At 42.7% G+C, this 23909-nt stretch overlaps 1 protein-coding gene across 2 annotated transcripts in view; it reads right to left on the bottom strand.

The window, feature by feature from the left end:
* LOC311100031 (F-BAR domain only protein 2-like) overlaps nt 1-23909 on the bottom strand; it is a 93893-nt gene that overhangs the window by 21560 nt on the left and 48424 nt on the right. For both annotated transcript variants that reach the window (XM_084140764.1, XM_084140765.1), the window contains exons 9-17: nt 16167-16211; nt 15766-15838; nt 13555-13579; nt 12919-12975; nt 12774-12834; nt 12398-12573; nt 3415-3439; nt 693-735; nt 186-262 (exon numbers count right to left, since the gene is read on the bottom strand). In XM_084140764.1, coding sequence (XP_083996890.1) covers nt 186-262; nt 693-735; nt 3415-3439; nt 12398-12573; nt 12774-12834; nt 12919-12975; nt 13555-13579; nt 15766-15838; nt 16167-16211 — 582 coding nt within the window. The remainder of the gene's footprint in view (nt 1-185; nt 263-692; nt 736-3414; nt 3440-12397; nt 12574-12773; nt 12835-12918; nt 12976-13554; nt 13580-15765; nt 15839-16166; nt 16212-23909) is intronic.

Raw genomic sequence — 23909 nt, 5'->3', positions numbered from 1 at the left:
CTCTCAACAGTAAGTTCAGATCCCAAATGACCCACCATTAACATGGTCGCGACCCATACTTTAGGAAAGTGATCTAGATAGAACCCCATGGTTGTCACCGAACTCGCCTAGCCACCCATAGGAGTACATCGAAACTCTGTTTATACAGCTCTGAGAAAAACATGGTGGGTTGGGGCGGGGCTTACCTGTTGATGAGGAGGAGCCTCCCAGGGTGGGGCCAAACGGATCCAGAGAGAGAAGGTCATTATTGAAAGCAGGCCTACTGCAGAGAGGGAGCGAGAGGGAGCGAGAGAGAGAGAGAGAGCGAGAGCGAGAGAGAGAGAGAGAGAGAGAGAGCGAGAGCGAGAGCGAGAGCGAGAGCGAGAGCGAGAGCGAGAGAGAGCGAGAGAGAGCGAGAGAGAGCGAGAGAGAGCGAGAGAGAGCGAGAGAGAGCGAGAGAGAGCGAGAGAGAGAGAGAGAGAGAGAGAGCGAGAGAGAGAGGGAGAGGGAGAGGGAGCGAGAGAGAGAGGGAGAGGGAGCGAGAGAGAGCGAGAGCGAGAGCGAGAGCGAGAGAGAGAGAGATAGAAATGAGAGCAATTACTAAACAGTGAGAGAAGGGCACTAGAGGGTGTCAGTCAAGGAGCTTTTACTGTGATTGTTTCTGAGCCAGTTTTTAGCTGCGAAAGTTAGGGGACTTTTTATCCTGTACTTACTCGTTGAAAGATGCTGGAATCCTGGTCTTTCCCAACTCATCGCCTGGTCGAGGAAAGAACATACAAATGACGGACTTAACCTCGGCACACACACAATGTTACATAGGTGCAGAGGTCTGTCCCATACATACCCACCTAGACACGCCCGTACATAAACACACACTGCAGAGAGCCAGAGAGCCCATGTTGAAGGACAGGGCTGCAGTGCTCTGTGTGGCTCAAACTAGAATGTGTGTTTAGGTGCTATGTGAAGCAGAGGTTCCCCACCAGCAAGATTTTCCTTTATTGGACACATATATTTGTTCAGATCTACATCAAACTACTTACACTTAAGTGTCTCCTCTAAGACAGTGGCAAATATAGCCACAAACGCCGCATCTCCATACTGTTAGCATAGCTCTAGTTTTGTGAAATGGTGAAGATTCTAGTTTTGAAGCATTGCTAATAGCATTGTTATTAGCTAGCTATGTTAGCTATAGCTGTAGAGCACAGAATAAGCCAAGGTACTGTATGGTCCACTAGCCTAGGCTGTGGCAGTTGGCGGTGGGACTGAGGTGGGGGTCTGGAGGCCTACCTGGCATGGTGTGTGGTGGGAGGTCAAACTGACTAGAGAGGTACATAGTACTCACCTGGCACCTGAGAGCCTAACCCTAGGATGGAATACACTCCTAAAAGCCTACTCATTCAAGGGTTTTTGTGTTTATTTTAACTATTTTCTACATTGTAGAAAAGTAGTGAAGACATCAAAACTTTGAAATTACACATATGGAATGATGTAGTAACCAAAAAAGTGTTAAACAAATCAAAATATATTTTATATTTGAGATGCTTCAAATAGCCACCCTTTGCCTTGACAGCTTTGGATACTCTTGGCATTCTCTCAACCACCTTCACCTGGAATGCTTTTCCAACAGTCTTGAAGGAGTTCCCACATATGCTGAGCACTTGTTGGCTGCTTTTCCTTCACTCTGCGGTCCAACTCATCCCAGACCATCTCAATTGGGTTGAAGTCGAGGGATTGTGGAGGCCAGGTCATCTGATGCAGCACTCCATCGCTCTCCTTCTTGGTCAAATAGCCCTTACACAGCCTGGAGGTGTGTTGGGTCATTGTCCTGTTGAAAAACAAATGATAGTCCCACTAAGCCCAAACCAGCTGGGATGGCGTATCGCTGCAGAATGCCATGGTAGCCATGCTGGTTAAGTGTGCCTTGAATTCTAAATAAATCACAGACAGTGTCACCAACAAAGCACCCCCACACAATCACACCTCCTCCTCCATGCTTCACGTTGGGAACTACACATGCGGAGATCATCCATTCACCTACACTGCGTCTCCTAAAGACACAGCGGTTGGAACCAAAAATCTCCAATTAGGACTCCAGACCAAAGGACATATTTCCACTGGTATAATGTCCATTGCTTGTGTTTCTTGGCCCAAGCAGGTCTCTTTGTATTGGTGTCCTTTAGTAGCGGTTTCTTTGCAGCAATTTGACCATGAAGGCCTGATTCAGTTGATGTTGAGATGTGTCTGTTACTTGAACTCTGTGAAGCATTTATTTGGGCCGCAATTTCTGAGGCTGGTAACTCTAATGAACTTATCCTCTGCAGCAGAGGTAACTGTGGGTCTTCCATTCCTGTGGCGGTCCTCATGAGAGCCAGTTTCATCATAGCGCTTGATGGTTGTTGCGATTGCACTTGAAGAAACGTTCAAAGTTCATGAAATGTTCTGTTTTGACTGACCTTCATGTCTTAAAGTAACGATGGACTGTCGTTTCTATTTCCTTATTTGAGCTGATCTTGCCATAATATGGACTTGGTCTTTTACCAAATAGGGCTATCTTCTGTACCTTGTCACAACACAACTGATTGGCTCAAACGCATTAAGGAAAGAAATTCCACAAATTCACTTTTAAGAAGGCACCTGTTAATTGAAATGCATTCCAGGTGACTACCTCATGAAGCTGGTTGAGAGAATGCCAAGTGTGTGCAAAGCTGTCATCAAGGCAAAGGGTGGATATTTGAAGAATCTCAAATATAAAATATATTTTGAATTGTTTAACACTTTTCTGGTTACTACATGATTCCATATGTGTTATTTCATAGTTTAGTTTTGATGTCTTCACTATTATTCTACAATGTAAAAAATAGTAAAAATAAAGAAAAACCCTTGAATGAGTAGGTGTGTCCAAACTTTTGACTGGTACTGTACATATAAATAATATTCTTCATATTTATTTTTCTTTCTTCATCCTTTACTCGCTAACCCCCACTAATATTTCATAGTGAGTTCACAGTTTGAGACTACGTGACTTGTTGCATTCCTCCATAGATAATTAATTAACTTGTTCGAGCATTAATTTGTCCAAGCAGAAAATCAAACATAGCAAAACATACAAATAGTTGCCAAAGCGCAGGAGGAAAAATATAACTTCTGACATGCTAAATAAAGACAAGCAATTAAGCAATTCATCTTACTCATAGCTTAGAGGAGGAATGGAAGTCATTTCTCAAATACACACATATAAAAAACAATCTATGTTTACTTTCGCTGGGGATATGTTGGTTTTGGCCAGGTTGATAGGATTTTGGGGGAAAAAAAATCGACCCGAGCTAAGAAGAATGAAGTTGAAAACCCCCCTGGTTGCAGCCACAGAAGAGGAGGAAAGAGAGAGCGAGAGAGACAGAAAGAGAGAGAGCGAGGAGTGTAAAATAAAATACTCACTGGATTGGTTCCTTCGCATTTGACCCTGAGAATATAAAACACACAAATTAACTACAGCAAGGATAAGTTACACACACACACACACACTTGGGACACACTGTGAACTTCAGCCCTCATTCTCCACAAAAAAAGACTCCCTAGAAAACCCAGAACATACTTCTTAATGTACAAAGACAAACTGAACATCAGGGAAAGTACATTTGAAGTAGATATGTATGTAAAAACATGTTTGTATCTGGAATGTGCTTGAAAAGTGTCTGTACTTAGATGTCAATATCACAGACTGTAAATGATTTTCAGACATGGCTTAAGTACTATATTTTCAATAGAGCAGGGTCAATTCACTTTTGCCTGTTACTTAAGAGTTCCTCAATCCATTACTCTTTAAGAATCAACACTTGAGTAATAACTTACTTTCTGAATAATACTTCCTAAAAACAGAGATATGTGCAGTACAGGCTATATTTATCAGTGGCGACACAAAACCCCAAAATTGTCCCGAACAGTTAGAGTATACACTGAGTATACAAAACATTAAGGACACCTTCCTAATATTGAGTTGCACGCCCCCTTTTGCCTTCAGAACAGCCTAAATTCGTCAGGGCATGGACTCTACAAGGTGTCGAAAGCATTCTACAGGGATGCTGGCCCATGTTGACTCCAATGCTTCCCACAGTTGTGTCAAGTTGGCTGGATGTCCTTTGGGTGGTGGACCATTCTTGATACACACGGGAGACTGTTGAGCGTGAAAAACCCAGCAGCGTTGCAGTTCTTGATACAAATCGGTGCGCCTGGCACCTACGACCATACTCTGCCTTTGAACAGAGTATGGTCGTAGGTGCCAGGCGCACCGATTTAGTACTCTCCCTCTGAATGGCACACATACACAATCCATGTCTCAATTGTCTCAAGGCTTAAAAATCCTTCTTTTACCAGTCTCATCCCCTTCATCTACACTGATTGGTGGATTTAACAAGTGACATGAATAAGGGGTCATAGCTTTCACCTGGATTCACCTGGTCAATCTATGGCATGGAAAGAGCAGGTGTCCTTAATGTTTTGTACACTCAGTGTAATTGATACATGGAAACTTGAAAACTGTATTATTAACTATTAACTTTTTTCACACCAGTGTTAAAAACAGTCAATCACAGGATTAAGCCTCAAACACACATAAGACATTTAACCTAGGGTGAAAGAGTAAGCTGCACAGAACAGACAGGACACAGTATCTAACCCTGCACTGGGTTCAATCAGGTACTACACACAGAGGGTGAGACAGAGAGACCGACACTGCTAGTCACGGCAACCTACAGAAGATCTGCATGTACTTCTGTGTGACCCAATGGAAGCTAAGACCATCAATTCCAATAAAGCCTTTATTTCACACACTGAAAAAGATAAGGAGAGGGAAAAAGAAGAGGAACAGAAGGGGTTTAGAGGGAAGCAGCTAAGTGTACCGGGCAGGAGAAGGAGAAAGACGAACGGCAAAGAATGGGGAGGAAAAATGAAAAGGAAAGTGTCTTCAATAATTCACACCAGATGATGCAATGTTCGTCGTCACCTAGATTTTATAACTCAAGAACATTGAGCACAGAACATTTTCTTCAACATTAAAGTGGAAAAAAATAGTTACGAGATTTAAAGGAGGTAGTGATAAAAGAGAAAACATGAAGGAGGGAATATTCCAGTATTTAGGTGAAAGTCAAAGTAGAAAAAAAGACAAACAGTAGGTTGCTGTTTTCTGTCGTTGTACTGAGAAAATATTATTTGTAACGAACCAAGTCAGAAGTTCAGGCCTTGGAATAGCCAGAGAATGTTTTTCTTTAAGATACTCCTTAATGCTTAGAAAATATCTAATAAATTATCCATACATTTAGGAATTTTAGCCAAAGTTCATTGTTTAAAACAAACAGTATGTATAAAACATATCTGGAAAAACACTTCTACACACTTTGTCACATTTAATGGGCGACTAACCCCTATAAAGGGTGCATAAATAATCACATACAAGTAATGTCCAAACCAAGAAGTAAAATGACCCTAATAAAACGAGGGAGCAAAAGACCAATAGAGAGAGATAAAGAGAGTGTGGTAGAGTGAATGAGCGAGTGAGAGGATGAATGAGAAAACAAAGAGAGAGAGATTCCGTGACAGTTGTTTAGTGAGCAGTAGGACTCCTCTCGCTGATAGGGGGGGACTCCCCACACAAACACAGTAGTGAAGTTTAATGGCAGGCGCTAATTCCAACCTGTGCAGGCAGATAGAGAAAGACAGAGAGAGATAGACAGAGGCTCAGAGATTGAGAGATGAGATGGCAAGTCAGTCAGTTAAGGTTGAATGGAGAGCTCAACTCCAGGCAGAGAGGTCAAAGGTCAGGCCAGGCTTTGCGTGCGGTGCAGCTCTGACAGTCTCTGCATGCCAACCCATCCTATCCCATCCCATAACGTTACGTGACAGCAGGGTGAAGTGGTGTGTGTTTGTCTACTGACTCTACTGTGTAACACCACGCAACTAACTGTACAGAAGCGGCATCTGTCTAAGCCGGGGGATAGGGAGATTCTACTAAACTAGATGGAATTGTTTTAAGAAAGCCATACCAAGGATTATTTAGCTCTTTGATTTGGAATTTTAAGACCCCTTGAAGTATAAAAAAATTATCTAAAAACATTTGATAAAAAATTGTTTGGCCTTACTGCTATTAGCCCATACAAATGCATTAAATAACAGATTCACTACATGGAACAGATAGTCCCCAAACAAATATCTAAAAAGGAAGTTTGTTCTGAAGTGTCTGCGTGATGATCTGAGAGATATAAGATCAGGAAACATAGTTCATTTTTTTTCATGTACTTATTAACCTTTTCACGCGAGTTCCAAATATCTTTAACGGTCGCCCCAGCGTGAGTTTTTTTATGTGCGTGATGTCAAAATGCATTCACTGTTACAAAATGTGATTGTTACGCAACAGGACAGTTAACCCACGCTGCCCTCAAACCAAGGTACGCTGCCTGCTAATTATCTACAGGCTACATTTCAACTTGTCAATTTCAAATGATTTAGTAACAAGTTACATTTTCTAACAGTTTGAATTGAGGTGTGTTCCGCCTCCTCATTCATTCACAAAGAAGTAGCCCATTTCACTGCTGCGGACAATTTACCTTTGAGGCATTACTGAGCCGGACAAACTTCTCTCTTCGACGAGAGCCCAAGCAAACTTTTTCCTCCCTGGCACATTTTCCGGCTGGCACCCGCATTGCCTTCACTACTAACAATAACTTTGGACATGTGTGCGTTCCTATCAAAGTAAGTGCCTTATTACATTATCATTGTAGTTTATGTATATTGTGTTGTCGTTTCTACTGTAGCACACCGTATGTATGTATGGAGCATAATGTATTTACTGTTTTATTCATGTTTTCAAGTCCTGGTGACAAAATCATGCATTCCGATTCTTGCATAGATTGTAATGGACACATACTGTATGATGTGTGTAAAATACTTTTTTGAGGGTTGTACTGATTATGATGAGCTAATGCTAAGCTAATTGCCAGCTATGTGTGGCGCCATGTTTGCAATGCATTCTGGTTGTCACGTAATCGTCTGTCAGACCAAAATGAGGAGAAGGGATGGTTCACTCATCTTTCCAGTAAACTTCCGGAAGTGAATGATGGAAGTGAATGATGGTAGACGACACACTCCCTTCAACATGCATACTGTAAAACAGACCCAACTCATCTTGTAACCTCTAATCTTCGGTTGACGCGAAAAAACAAACATGTCGGCGCGCACAAACGACCCATCGTCAGATTACTTTCTATTGTTTTTAAAGTGGTTTACTCAATTATTTCGATCACTGGTGAGGTCACCCGTGATGTGATGAATTGTAAATAATAATTGCTATTAGCTCATTCATATTATGGTTTCTGTCAGCCGAGAGTTAGCTAAATACGACCGCCCTGTGTTAGGTCACTCTTTCCTCAGTGCTATGACTAATGTAGCCAACATTTTCCGGTTTGGATGATTGTGTTATGCTGTCGCTACTTCTGTGAACGCCTGAACATTGCATCCAAAAAATAAACTGCTCACATTGAGGACAGAACGTTGTAAAGACTGTGTTTGTGCAATATGTTTCTGTGAAATATGCTTGATCAAACGATTGCATTGAACAGGGCAGCTTATTCATTCGCAGTGGTTACTCACGGCTGGCGAATTCTAGGAGTTCAAGTCCTTCCAAGCGAGCTGTCCTTGCGGTCCGAATGCAAATGGTAAATATAACAACATCCAGCATGTGTCCATACTGGAGATTTCCTTCACGGAGTCACTATCAAGAACAGACCCCTTACAAGAAGAGGTATTCTCTCAACTGTCAGCTCTGTTTATGATCCATTAGGTTTCCTCGCCCCATTCATATTAAAAGCAAATTCTTCAAGAGCTCTGCAAGCTAAAGTGTGGATGGGACAAAGTCATCCCCGAAGAACACTATTTCATGGAAGAGATGGCTCTCAGAGCTGGACTGACAGGTGCATGATGCCTGAGAACTTTGGTCAAGTCAAGACCTTCGGTGACGCAAGTGAACAAGGTTATGGCACGGCAAGTTACTTAGGTTCACAAACGGTATGGAAAAGATCCACATCGCATTCATGCTGGAAAAAAATCAAGGGTGACTCCACTCAAGCAGATGACGATCCACAGACGAACTTGCTGCAGCAACATTTGCGGTGCGAGTGGACCGGATGTTAAGGTTGGAGCTCCAGATTGAACTCAAGGAGTCAACTTTCGGGACAGACAGTCAGTCTGTGCTAAAATACATCTGCAACGATACCAAGAGATTCCATACCTTTGTGGCTAATAGGGTTGCTGTGATCCGTGACCTATTGAAAGCAAAACAGTGGAGTTATTTGAACTCCAAACACAACCCAGCTGACGATGCCTCAAGAGGGTTACATGTTGAAACTTTCCTGAACTCAAAGAGATGGCTCAAAGGACCAGAATTCCTGGAAAAAGCAGAAACACAATGGCCGAAAGTCCCTGAGGAGCTTGGCTCCATCCCTCCGGATGATCCAGAGGTGAGAAAAGACGTCTTCGTGAATAGTACAAGTGTGGAAGAAAAGAGTCCAACCAGCAAACTGATTGAGTACTATTCGACATGGAACAGCTTGAAGAAAGCAGTTGCCTGGATGCTGAAACTGAAACTACTTCTTCTACAGTTAAGCCAGAAAAGGAAAGTTCTCACAAAAACTGATCCAGGATTTCAGAGTTTAACAAACTCACTGAAGGAATAAATTGACAAGTTCAAACTGACATGTGGAAAAGAAAGTCTGTCTGTGGATGACCTAGATGAAGCAGAAACTGTCATAATTTGATTTGAGCAAAGACGACACTTTAAACAAGAAATTGCACTCGTTGGGAAAGGAAGACAATGTGCCAAGGGAAGTGGCTCAATCTGTAAGCTTGATCCAATTGTTGACAATGGCATTCTGAGAGTGGAAGGAAGGTTAAGCAAAGCTGCTATGCCTACGGAACTAAAGAATCATATGATCCTGCCCAAAGACTCCCACATCTCCAGACTGATCTTACTCCACATCCATGAGCAGGTTGGCCACTCTGGGAGAGGTCACATGCTTTCCAGACTTCACCAGCAATATTGGATTCCCTGTCCCAACTCCTTAGCAAGGAAGATCCTTAAGAGCTGTGTCTTCTGTAGGCAGATGCAAGCTAGAGCTGGAGAACAGAAGGTGGCCGACCTTCCACAAGATCGGGTGTCACCGCCTTTCATGTGAAGCGGTATGGTTTGATCTTTACTTGCCTTGTGAGTTGAGATGTCCATCTAGAAGTTGCTAGTTATCTGGATACTGATTCCTGCATCAATGCCCTGCGCAGGTTCATCTGTCGAAAGGGCCCAGTAACAAGTATCAGAACAGACAATGGCACCAACTTTGTTGGAACACACAGAGAGAGCTAGGAGAAGCGCTGAAAGAGCGACATGGTCATTCAACCCTCCCTCTGGAGCCCACCATTGGGGAGTATGGGAGAGGTTGATCCGACTGGTGAAAAATATCCTCTATTCAGTCCTGGATGATGAGGCTTTGCAGACAGCCTTGTGTGAAGTTGAGGTGATCATGAACGACGAACCAATCACAACTGTAACGAATGACCCAAATGATCTAGAACCCCTGACTCCGAACCATCTGCTTCATCTGAAAGCAAAGCCAGTCCTGCCACCAGGCTATTCCAGAGAAGAGACCTATACTCACGAAGGAGATGGAAGCAAGTACAATATATCACTGACCTCTTCTGGAAGAGATGGATAACAGAGTATCTTCCACTTATGCAGGAGCGGAACAAGTGGAACAAAACTAAGAGAAACTAATGGGGCGTGTGGTGGAGGCTTTGCCAGGGGCCAAAGGTCTTGTCCGGAGCATTTTTTTGATGTTGAACACTTCAAATCTGGGACTGAGATCAATGGACTCTTGTCATAAATGGGACCTTGAATATTTGTATATAGCTATTAACTGTAATACTGCTCTGGTATAGTATGTTTTGTGTGTTGGCTCAATTTTTTTATATTAAGTAATTGTTATGCATTCAGTGCAGTTAACAATTAGGGGCCGGTATGTTAGAGCCGATTTAGACATATTTGTATAAAAGACAGAACATACAGAGCTCCATGTTCGTGTGTGTAAATATATGAAATATGAATGTATGTGATGAAATATTAGGTACGTACCTTTATGATTTATATTTACCTGATTGAGATGTATTCCTTTGTTATTAGTGTACCTTAGTTTTTGCCTCCCCCTGTTGCCCATTCATTGTACTGTGGTAAGTGTGTTAGTGATAAGATAAAGGCAGGAAGTTGGGCATTCGGGGGGAGGGGAGTCCTAGCTAGACAGGGGAGCTGTATAGTCTTTTGACCATTCAGACATAGCCAAACAGGCCATATTATGTATTTTTCACATCAAGTAATCTATGTTTTAAGTTGATTGGAGAATAATTTCTTGTTAGATATAAGAGGAACAAACCTTTTTGTTGCACCATATCCCTGGATCTCATTGAATGTTTTTGCTGTTTGGGAACTTCGAATGTGGACTGTATGCATCCGAAACAATCCCGCTACTTCATGAAGATGGTTGAGAGAATGCCAAGAGTGTGCAAAGCTGTAATCAAGGCAAAGGGGTGGCTACTTTGAAGAATTTGTTTAACACCTTTTTGGTTACTACATGATTCCATGTGTTATTTCATAGTTTTGATGTCTTCACTATTATTCTACAATGTAAAAAATTGTAAAAAGAAATAAAAACCCTAGAATGAGTAGGTGTGTCCAAACTTTTGACTGGTACTGTATATTTAAAATAATTATGTTTTTTTTTTATTTGGCCTTACTGCTATTATCTACATGTAACAACAGATAGTCCCCCAAAAATCTGAGAGATATAAGAAAGATCAGGAAACATTTGTTGTTGTTTTTTCTACATGTATTTTACCCCTTACAGTCTCCATATATACACTCTACTTTTTAACTGGTACCGGGGGACCTTCAGACGAGTCTTGTGAGGCCTGTGGACATCTTAGAGAAAAACAACTGATATGTACATGTCCGTGAGAGTCCATCCCCTTTCCACCGAGGGGCCATATTAGTGTGTAGCCCACACTGTTCGGACGCTACAGAAAGAAGTTGGCAGATCGGCTGTACCGACTTCAGACGAGTCCCAAGACGCTTGTGGGGGTCATAAAGTACAGAGAACCCCACCTCTAGCCCTTTCATCTTTCACCACAGATGCGGAAGTGTGACATCGGCGGACGCAGTTGATTGAGACGCATCCAATGCAAAAAACAGATATCTCTAGCTTAAAGTGACATTGGGGATTTTTTGATTATGTTAATTTGATTTCCGCGGGGGCGCGGACATTGACTCTAGGGGGTTAAATAGAGTGTTCGAGAGACTAGAGACATTGCCATTCCACCTGTGCCTTTAAACAGTTGTGTTAAAGTAAGAGAAAAAACAAGTGACCAAAAGTGGAGACTATTTGTGACACTTTGTTCCCTACTACCGGTCTTGTAAATAACAAACACAGGCAAATGAAAAATAATGATGTTTGAATTCTAACTCCACTCTGATGTGTGGAGATTTCAATCTTTCAAGAAAAACTCAACTTAACTTTCTGAATGAGCTCACTCACTCCCATTGTCCACAGTGACTCATCTTAGAGAACAGAGACAATGGTCCAACCAGGGAGAAGAAAGGAATACAGCAGTAAAGACTTTCAAATATGTATGATACAGTGACTGTCTAATGTTTCTGTCAGAAGGAGAGCTTTTTGATAAGTACCCATTTCCCAGAACTTACAGGGGAAATACAATGTACTGTTGCCCCCTAGTGTTAGAGAGGAGATGGGACAGACAGACAGACGGGGAAACTCTACTGCTCCTCAGACAGGCAAATTGAGAGAGTAGACGCACTAAAGTTAGTGACTGGGTCCAGCTGAAGTGTACAGTGGAAATCTTATGGAGTTAGATAGGATATAGCTCAGAATAAATGTGTATCTACATGCTTAGAGAATTATTTCAGTGGTAATGGTAGTACTGTATATCACTGTCTTAGTCTTAACCTTGTAGGATATCGGATCTCCTTTATCCCAAACATGTATTTTCAAAGTATTCAAGTGTGGAGGACTCCTTCACCAAGGTGGGAGGTGAGGAATTATTGATTGATATATTGATCATAATATAGAATAATGATGCCATTTAGCATACGCTTTTATCCAAAGCGACTTACAGTCATGCGTGCATACATTTTACCTACGGGTGGTCCCAGGTATCGAACCCACTAATCTGATGTTGCAAGCGCCATGCTCTACCAACTGAGCTACAGAGGACCGAAAAGTTTGTGACTGTCAATATGTGTGTGGAATCTCTGACAGGATTGTGGAGCAACAGGTTTCTATCAAATGAAGTTGTACAGACTACAGAATTGACGTACCGAGGTTGGTGGCGACAGGCTGATGTTTCCGATGGAGGCCTTGAGTTCGTCGATGGTGGCTCGGCTCTGGTGCGTCCCGTTGTTGGGCGCCACCGGCTTGATCTCCACGCGGAACTTCCTGGGTTCATCCTCGTCCTCCGAGTCACTCGATGAATAGAACGAGTTCTCTTTGGCATGTGGAACACAAGGTTAAGGAGTAGAACAGACCATAACACACAGCCAGCCCAGATTAGTGGCTGTACGGCAATATAGTGGCTTCATAGTGACATGGTAACATGAAACCAAGAGTGACATCTAATTGAATACATCTTAGAATGGGATCGGTGCAAAAAGGAATGATAAGATGCCTTTGAATACAAAGAGTGTTGGAGGATATCATTTTCGTTGCGGTCTTCCGGTCTGATACAGAAGCCATCTTCATCAACCGTAGGAACATTCTAGAAGAGAGACAACAAAATATTGGGTCATTAATGCACATAACTTGCTGTGGTATTTTCTGCTAGCATGTGTGTGACACTCACAGCGTTCTGGAAGTCTATGGTGCCATAGTACCCAGGAGGAGCTCCGTTGGCATTATTCTACAGCACAGAGCAGAGAGAGATGAAGAGAGCGAGAGAAGCAGAGAGAGAGAGAGGGCGAGAGAGGCAGAGAGCGAGAGAAGCAGAGAGAGAGAGGGGCAGAGAGCGAGAGAAGCAGAGAGAGAGAGGGGCAGAGAGCGAGAGAAGCAGAGAGCGAGAGAGAGGGCGAGAGAGGCAGAGAGAGAAGCAGAGAGAGAGAGAGAGAGAGAGGGCGAGAGAGGCAGAGAGAGAGAGAGAGGGCGAGAGAGGCAGAGAGAGAGAGAGAAGCAGAGAGAGAGAAAGAGGGAGAGAAAGGCAGAGAGAGAGAAAGAGGGAGAGAGGCAGAGAGAGAGAGAGAGGCAGAGAGAGAGAAAGAGGGAGAGTGAGGCAAAGTGAGGCAGAGAGAAAAAAAAGGAGTGAAGGGATTGAGCAAATCCTGCCACTACTACTTCAATAATTTACACATATTTGCAATACTATTGCATGATGATGACACTACAAAATAATTAACTAGTATAATAATACAGTATCATACATACTATTGAATTAATGTAATTCAAATAAATGCCATTTTAAAGTATGTAACTGAAGGGTACTCACAGCAGCTTCAACTTCTGTCGACTCCCTGAGCACGGGCCAAAAGAAACAACCAAGAGTAGTTTCATACTCATAAAAAATCCATGGTCATAAAAGTTAAACATTTTATCATTGAGTCCAATGAAGCTAAATGAGTATCATCCATCAGGCCACCAAACCTGGGTTACATGAGTATTTTAATATTTGTTATTTAAATTCTTGTTTCTGTGTATTTTAGTATTTTCAAATAATGTGGCCCGCATCACCTACTTCTATTGGAAGTATTTTCAAATAATTTCCTATAAATAGTAGACTATTTGAAAGAGTTTTCAAATACTTATTTCAAATACTATTTACAAATACAGTATTTGAGATACTTGAACCTACAGTTGAAGTCGGAAGTTTACATACACTTAGGTTGGAGTCATTAAAACTCGTTTTTCAACCATTCCACAAATTTCTTGTTAACAAACTATAGTTTTAGCAAGTGGGTTAGGACATCTACTTTGTGCATGACACAAGTAATCTTTCCAACAATTGTTTACAGACAGATTATTTCACTTATAATTCACTGTATCACAATTCCAGTGGGTCAGAAGTTTACATACACTAAGTTGACTGTGCCTTTAAACAGCTTGGGAAATTCCAGAAAATGATGTCATGGCTTTAGAAGCTTCTGATAGGCTAATTGACATAATTTGAGTCAATTGGAGGTGTACCTGTGGATGTATTTCAAGGCATACCTTCAAACTCAGTGACTCTTTGCTTGACATCATGGGAAAATCAAAATAAATCAGCCAAGACCTCAGACATTTTTTTTGTGGACCTCCACAAATCTGGTTCATCCTTGGGAGCAATTTCCAAACGCCTGAAGGTACCACGTTCATCTGTACAAACAATAGTACGCAAATATAAACACAATGGGACCACGCAGCTGTCATACCGCTCAGGAAGGAGACGCGTTCTGTCTCCTAGAGAGGAACGTACTTTGGTGCGAAAAGTGCAAATCAATCCCAGAACAACAGCAAAGGACCTTGTGAAAATGCTGGAGGAAACAGGTACAAAAGTATCTATATCTACAGTATAAAACGAGTCCTATGTCGACATAACCTGAAAGGCCGCTCAGCAAAGAAGAAGCCACTGCTCCAAAACCACCATAAAAAAGCCAGACTACGGTTTGCAACTGCACATGGGGACAAAGATCGTACTTTTTGGAGAAATGTCCTCTGGTCTGATGAAACAAAAGTAGAACTGTTTGGCCATAATGACCATCGTTATGTTTGGAGGAAAAAGGGGGTTGCTTGCAAGCCGAAGAACACCATCCCAACCGTGAAGCACGGGGGTGGTAGCATCATGCTGTGAGGGTGTTTTGCTGCAGGAGGGACTGGTGCACTTCACAAAATAGATGGCATCATGAGGAAGGAAAATTATGTGGATATATTGAAGCAACATCTCAAGACATCAGTCAGGAAGTTAAAACTTGGTCGCAAATGGGTCTTCCAAATGGACAATGACCCCAAGCATACTTCCAAAGTTGTGGCAAAATGGCTTAAGGACAACAAAGTCAAGGTTTTGGAGTGGCCATCACAAAGCCCTGACCTCAATCCTCTAGAAAATTTGTGGGCAGAACTGAAAAAGTGTGTGCGAGCAAGGAGGCCTACAAACCTGACTCAGTTACTCCAGCTCTGTCAGGAGGAATGGGCCAAAATCCACCCAACTTATTGTGGGAAGCTTGTGGAAGGCTACCCGAAACGTTTGACCCAAGTTAAACAATTTAATGGCAATGCTACCAAATACGAATTGAGTGTATGTAAACTTCTGACCCACTGGGAATGTGATGAAAGAAATAAAAGCTGAAATAAATCACTCTCTACTATTATTCTGACATTTCACATTCTTAAAATAAAGTGGTGATCCTAACTGACCTAAGATAGGGAATGTTTACTAGGATTAAATGTCAGGAATTGTGAAAAACTGAGTTTAAATGTATTTGGCTAAGGTGTATGTAAACTTCCGACTTCAACTGTAGGTCTGCAGGACACCCCCATTAAAAAGCAAGATCATTTGAATTTATCTTGGATAATTTGAAACAGAACCAGTCATTTAAAGACTCTCCACAAAGCCATCCCATCCTAGTCCCAGACAGTGGAAAGTACATAATTAACATTATATAAACTACTTACAAATCCTTGATAAATACTTTTCCAAGTGTAAAAGCAGAAACCGTATACTCACGTGGAGTCTGTGTCCTTGTTGTCTTTCCGGCGGCCCGGGATCGCAAATGTTTTTCTCTTTTTGGGTTTGGCTCCTAGTAACAAACCAAAGGAGTGCGTGTGAGACTGAACAAATGTATTTGTTTTGACAAATATCAGTGAACTCCAAAACGAAAGAAAAGTGATGAATCAGTAACTTTTAGAAACACTCATAATTCTTTAAATGTATCACAATAGAGCTGGAGAAGTGGTCAGACAACTTAAAACATTTAGACTAAGTGTTACCACACATTTAATTGTGAAATATAAAGTCTGACTTTTCACATTTATTTCAGATTTTCATCCAGTTTTCTGTTGGTTTGTTTCATTGAGGTGGGAATAGACTATAGAACAGTAGGGCACAAGCGTGTGTGTGTGACTTACCTTCAGTGGCGATGGCAGTGTTGCACTCCTCAAACTCAATAGGACCTGATAAGACAGAAACAATCATTTAGGTTCATTTGGCATTAAGAGCAGGGATTGGCAGCTTTGATGGGGGTGGGGGCCACAAAACATCTGAACTCATAATGAGGGGCCACAATGACTCGCGGGTCTGCATACCCACATCCTTACCAGAGCCGGCCCTAGCCTTTTGGGGGCACTAAGTAAAATATGTTTTAAGAGTTCATTTCCTGCAATTCTACACATTTTGCCATAGGGCTGAGAGAAGATTTTGAATTTTATAACTGATTTCATGCAATTCTACTCATTTTGTGATAGGTTGGAGAGAAATGTTTGCAGTTTTGAATATGATATCTGAGTGAGAGTAACTAACAAAATCAACGGAGGCCCCCCGGATGGTAATTTGACCATGATTACTACAAGTTTAGATAGCTGGCTAAACTAACTTACCAATCAAAACATTTTTAGTTGACATGGTCTAATTGAGTGACTGTCAGTGACTGACATAAGAGAAAAACTGTTGATGCACAACCACATTTTGAAATTGCACCTGGTGTATTCTACTATGCTAACTTTTGGGGGAGGGGTTTTGTGTGTTTTGGGGGGGAAATTGATCCGAAAGGGGCGCCGCATGTAGCCGCCAGTTGCCCATCCCTTCCCTAGAGTCTCCTGATAAGACAGAAACAATAAGTTAGGTTAATTTGGCATTTAAGAGGAGAATGTACGGCTGTGACGGTCATGGAATTTTGGATGATGGTAATTGGCCAGCAAAATGACCACTGTCATCGTAATAACCGTTCAAACAGCAAAACATATATTATGTATAATTTTTTTGTCTCATCGCTGCAACTCCCCAACGGGCTCGGGAGGCGAAGGTCAAGTCATGCGTCCTCCGAAACATGACCCGCCAAACCGCGCTTCTTAACACCCGCCCGCTTAACCCGGAAGCCAGCCGCACCAATGTGTCGGAGGAAACACTGTTGAACTGACGATCGAGGTCAGCTTGCAGGCGCCCGGCCCGCCACAAGGAGTTGCTAGAGCGCGATGAGCCAAGTAAAGCCCCCCCGGCCAAACCCTCCCCTAAACCGGACGACCCTGGGCCAATTGTGCGCCGCCCTATGGGACTCCCGATCACTGCCGGTTGTGATACAGCCCGGGATTGAACCCAGGTCTGTAGTGACGCCTTTAGCTCTGCGATGCAGTGCCTTAGACCGCTGCGCCACTTGGGAGGCCCAAAAATATCCATTTTTTAAACGCACATTTTCTCCTCTCCTGACTGCATGTGCTGCCAAATAAATACAATTAATAGAACAGGCATCTCCATTCAAGTCAATAATGGCAAAATGGGTAGACTGGCGGCCATTGCGAGTGTACCCATAGGAGCAAAGCAGGAAGTAAAAGCAGGAAGTAAAAGCAGGAGGTGTAGCCATCTATGTGCCGTGATTTGTTGATTCAACTCAACTGACATAAAACAAAAACAATCCATTGCATGAGCCACATCAGTTAAAATAATTTGAATGAACATTCTACATTTCCATGGAAATTATTGCATCACAATACAAAGGCAGCCATTGCGAGTGTACACAAGTTTACCAGTCAAATTGACAGGGTTAGAGCTTCCATGCCATGCTGCTGCATTGTGGGGGGTGTTGCCTAGGCAACCGACTCATTTTCTACAACGCCTTGCTTGTTTTAGCACGTTGTTAAGAGCCCATGTTACCACAGAAACGGACTCAACTGAATGAATGCCCGGCCGTCCAGTCTTCAGTCAGCAGTTTGTTCCACAAAAACAACAATTTAAACGGTTAAGACTGTTATTTTATTTTCATGACGGTCTTCATCCATAACCGTCGGTTACACGGTTATACGGTAATTGTGCCAGCCCTAGGTGAATGACCCTCTGCTGGCAGTGCTGTGAATGCCGCCCGCACACGCACACACACAGCTTGGCAGGAACACACAGCATCCAGTCAGGTACACACACACACACACAGGCTTGGTAAATGGTCCATACTGATCCTAGAGGGCAGACAGGGTCAATAGCACAGTCAACACAGTGTCTGGTGGCCATCAGCGAGATGTGACACTCTATCCTGAACCAGGGGAAAACACTACAGCACACTGCAGTACAGCACGCTACACACATTCATAGCACTCATGAACACATACAGACACACACACACTGCAGCACGCAACACAAACAAACACACATTACAGCATGCGCATTCATGTATAGCCACACTAACAAGCAATCAGTATTCCTCAGTCTCTCTCTCTCTCACACACACACACACACCCTCACAGCACTTTTAGACACACACTCTCTCATGGACATACACACACGTTTAAGACAATTATACTGTATATACTGTAAACCTGAGAAAGAGACCAAACCGCTCGAAAACAACAAATAAAATAACACCTGCCATTCAAACTAAGCAGACTAGCAAGTGCTAAATCCCTCTAACAGGTTTGAGCCACTGAACCACTTAAAGTGTCACAGAGTGAGGTATTTAAAACCCATGGACAGACACACCCCACTAACCTGATCTGCCCTTCTTGCATGCGAGAGCGTGCGCACACACTAAACACACAGAGCTTGTGAGTTGGCGCCATCTCAGTCTTAACCGTCCAATGATAAAGCATATAGTGATAATTCAATAAATATACACGTTAAAAAAATAAAATAAAATGGTCAAGTCTGCTTGGAGGAATGACCTTGATGTAATTTGGAGCCGAACCAGATTCTCACAAGAAAAAATAATTCATACATAAATGAATAAGAAAAACCCCTGCGAAAAACAAAAGACCTGGCTTAATTTAATGTTAATCAATTATACATATTTACCTCTGAGCTCTTGCACTTGGAATGCCACGCGTCTTGAGAAAACATTAAGGAGGGAGTTTTCATAGGGTTGGAGATGTATTAACACACACAATTCAAAAAGCTGTGGGAAAAACCAACACTCATGATGAATGTGCATGTAAATAGTATAAGACCCCATATAATGTTAGCGCAATGACGCAAGTCAACCAGTCAAAAGCTATTGTCATATGGTTTATCATCAGCAGACAGTAAGACGATAAGTATGACTTTTACTTTGTTTTATGTTAATTTTCTTAGAGGAATAATCTATGAACAATAAATTACTTTGAATAAGTTAATTGAATAAGTTAATTACTATTAACATGAGATTAAAGTGGTATAGTTTATAATATATGGAATAAATATGATTTTATTAATTTTGTTATCTATTTTGTCCGTTGATAAAGCAATCTAGGGATTCCGTGACTACACAGCCTACTCATCAGAACACAGATCCGTTGCAAGTTCCTTTTTGAGCATGTTCCTTTGTATTTATCTTCTTAAAAGCTGATGCACGACACGCAGTCTGCATTTACTAGCCTATACGAGACCATAAAAAGAGAAAAGAAAGAAGAGAGGGGAGGAGGCCAGCCTTGGGCAAGATTTTATTTCCATGGCACCAAAATGCCTTGACCTGAAAAAAAAAAGCTAATGATATTTTAGTCAAACATATACCGCAACAGCGGTTCAATGCAGCCTTCCCCAGAGAACGTCAGTCACGGGCAGAATTTACGCATTGTTCAGGGCGCGCAGAGCTCGGAGAAGCGCAGGGAAGCGGCGAGGCACGCGTCACGCCAACTGAAGTGGATAGAGTACACCAATGACCGATCTACTCTACTGTGCAATCTCAGGCCGTCTACCGTTAGCTCTTCACCGCCGGCTAACACACACTGACGTGACTGCTGTTTGTGTGTGCGCTCCGTTCCAATCAAAACACCAAGCTCATCCAAGAACTAGTTCGAGAGAGAGAGAGAGAGAGAGAGAGAGAGAGAGAGAGAGAGAGAGAGAGAGAGAGAATTGCTCAATCCACACGGTGCTGACAAGCAGGTATATTTACTTAGCGAAGAGGGAACACTTCCATTTACCATAATCTCCAAAAGTATTAAACAGTTGCTGCCGTTGCCAAACACCCATAATAACCAATTATACGAGAATAATAATAAACATATTTGAAAGAACATTTCTAAAGCCTATACTTAGGCTACTCCACATTGCATGACTGACCATTACTGCTATTGCCTGAAATAAAGCATGAACAGTGCAGGAACCTTTCGCTGACAGCATCCTACAATTGCATCTGACAATATTTACGCACACACGGACTACAGCAAAAAACCTACACACCAGACACGCTAATCCTACCTAAATCTGCACAGGCGGCATTAGGAACCGTTTAAACATTTCATAAACAGACAGACGACTTTGTTTACATAGAGGACGAGGTTTCTTTTCTATTTCTCGTTCTCTCTCTCTCTCTGTGAGGGAAGCATGGAGTCGAGTCACACATGAGCGGAGAATGTTTTTAAAAAATTGCATATGCTTCATATGGTGCTCGGAGCGGAGCGGGGAGAGAGCGAGGGAGAGAGCGGGGAGAGAGCGGGGGGTTTGCGTGTCTGGCTAGCTGCCAGTTGACAGCTCAGCTGGATATCGGTGAACACTGCGAATCCCCCCTCGCAGCGTGTCACTTTGGGATTGTTTCCGCAGTAGAACGTTTATTCAAGCTCCCTCTCTAAAGGCACTGGACCGGCCATCCGTTCAGCTATTTCATCAAGGGACAGGCAGGTTATTTTTCTGACACGACCTAGGCCACGGTGCGATCTCTAATGAACAGCTTGATACGGGGAGGAATTTTACAACTGTTTTCAGCCCTCAATTAATTCTGCTGTCAAAACAAAATGAAGGCTGCCGCTGTCCGGATGCCACGTCTGGACACAGGGGTCAAGGGTCACCGTTTGTATACACACAAACACACCCCAAGTCGGGCCCTTTGTGTCGGCTACCTGATGGGATGCGGTGCAAGCCCCTGGGAAAGCCACAATGCCTAACAGAACACGAGACCGGCTGTAATCATAGATAACCATGTACCTTCATCAGTAGTAAAAAGGATAGTATAGGCTATTCATGAATATGGAGATGAGAGAAGGATGTGTAAGGTAAAGATGAGGATGCCCCATTATCCTTGCCATATTTATATGATAAATCAACCCACTTTCTTTAGGCTACAATGATTGGCTTTGAGAACAATTAGGATCTAATAAACTCCTGACACGCAAGGTTTTACACAGATGAGTGAGCGAGAGAGTGCAAGACCAACCGAGCGAGTGGGAGGGAGGGAGAAGGAGTTACACCATTTGGAGAGATTTCCCTTGATTACTGTAGCATGTCGTAGTTTACACAAGAGCCTTTGTTGAGCTCCTGACCTCCAGAAGAGCTTTGGTTCTGGCTGCTTAGTTCAGTCTGTAGCCTCAACACAGCAGTGTGTGTGTGTGTGTGTGTGTAGGGCTCTAAAGTGAGACTAATTTGGTAGCATATGCAATTAACTATTTTGCTGTGCGACAAGGAGTTTTATTTTGGGAGCACTGTGCGACTATGAAGAAAATCTCCCAGATAATAATTGTTGTAATGATGTAATGATAAGGTTTCACTGTACCGTTGTTTCTGAGTGCCCTAGAGAAACAAGCGAGTGCAGATTCGTTAGCATCATGGTTGCACCATTACTACAGGGAAAATGGCTTGCTTCTAGACCAACCAGGTCAAAAGATCTGACACATTACCAGCGGATCGCCAGGACCTCATTTTAAAAATTCATAAACCATGTCGTGGGCCATTCTAAAACTACTCACGCACCGTTAACCATTTGTTCCCTCATTGGCTAGCTAACAACCTGATAACTTTACCAGTATATCCAAACCTTTGGGGGCACAGAAAGAAAGGAAAAAGTATTGCTTCTTCAGGCGATCAATGATCATAGAAATGAATGAATGACAGATCTCTTGCATGTCCTCATTGCGAACCTGACTTTTCAAAAGAGACAGTGTACAATTTTCAATGTGATGCATCTCAATAGGAAAATAGTGCTTTTACCATAGACTGTAAAACATATGGACGAAGCCATCGATGACGTCACCCCATTGTTTCTTATGAGAATTCTGTGGAGCGTTTGAAGATCAGGAAGTGTAATTTCAGTGTGTCACCATCTTGCTAAGTTATAAATACCTCTGTAAGGTATGCAATGAGTGTCATGACAAGGTATGCAATGAGAGACATTCCTTTAAAAAGGAACTCAGGCATGCCCCACAGTTTGGGAACCACTGCTCTAGGAAGTGCCGTTGAAGGCTAGCTCAGTGCTGCCTCCTCTCATTGAATATACTGGCCGACCGAGGTACTACACCTGCCATTACCAACTCAATTATCCTTTTAACTTCATCTGTGTTTGGTTAAAGGACATATATCTGGTGAAATAAAAGCAATGGCAGGTATTCGTATTAACATTTTAGCTTTTATAATAAACAAATGTATTTACAGTGTTACATATTTGTCTCTTGGGCTACCCAATCTTTTTTATTTTATTTAGAGCCCTGGGTGTGTGGTGTGCCTAGAGATGGCGCTGCAGTGGAAAGCAGCCGTTTTACGGGGTCCTGACCAATTCTGCTATTTCGTGTGTTTTTTTTACACTGATCGTAACTTTCTTTGTATATAATATCTCCACCCTCATTTCCTATGACCGAAAACAGCTTCTGGACATCAGAACAGCGATCACTAACCTCGATTTGGATGACAATTTCTACTTCAACGAGCCAGCAGCTCTGGACGTTCTGCATACTCCGGACCAGGCCCTAATCCCCGGGACTCAAAAGAGGAAACGATGGTGCAAAAGAAGCAAAAGAGCGGACCTGAAGAACTGTAATATCCTGTTTCTCGGAAGAAGGACATGGATAATATACATCTCGCTGGTTTTTCCATTCATCCTCTAGACCGGACGGCTGCCTCGGGTAAGATGAAGGGGGGAGGGGTGTGTCTCTTTGTTAACAACAGCTGGTGCGCGATGTCTAACATTAAGGAAGTCTCGAGTTTTTGCTCGCCCGGGTTACCATTTCTTTTCCGTAGCTGTCTATTTACCACCACAAACCGATGCTGGCACTAAGACTGCACTCAGCAAGCTTTATAGGGCCATAAGCAAACAAGAAAAAGCACACCCAGAGGCGGCGCTAACTCGTGGCCAGTGATTTTAATGCAGGGTAATAGAAATACGTTTTATCTCATTTTTACCAGCATGTCACCTGTGCAACTAGAGGCGACAAAGATCACCTTTACTCCACACACAGAAACACATACAAGGCTCTCCCTCACCCAAATCTGACCATAACTCTATCCTCCTGATTCCTGCTTACAAACAAAAACTCAAACAGAAAGCACCAGTGACACGCTCAATACGGAAGTGGTCTGAGGAAGCAGATGCTAAGCTACAGAACTGTTTCGCTAGTACAGACTGGAATATGTTCTGGGATTCATCCGATAACATTGAGGAGTTTACCACATCAGTCACTGGCATCATTAATAAGTGCAGCGATGTCCCCACAGTGACTGTATGTACATATCCCAACCAGAAGCCATGAATTACAGGCAACATCGACACTGAGCTAAAGGCTAGAGCTGCCACTTTCAAGGAGCGGAACACTAATCCGGATGCTTATTAGAAATCTCGCTACGACCTCCGACTAGCCGAACAGGCAAAGCGTCATGCATGAGAGCGCCAGCTGTTCCGGACGACTGTGTGATCTCGCTCGCCATAGCCGATGTGAATAAAAAAGTTAACATTCAAAAGGCTGCAGAGCCAGACGGATTACCAGGACACGCAC

Source organism: Coregonus lavaretus (assembly GCF_964263955.1).
Source record: "Coregonus lavaretus genome assembly, chromosome: 24".
NCBI lineage: Eukaryota > Metazoa > Chordata > Actinopteri > Salmoniformes > Salmonidae > Coregonus > Coregonus lavaretus.
The sequence above is the reverse complement of the archived record's forward strand: the minus strand, read 5'-3'. Positions and strand labels throughout refer to the sequence as shown.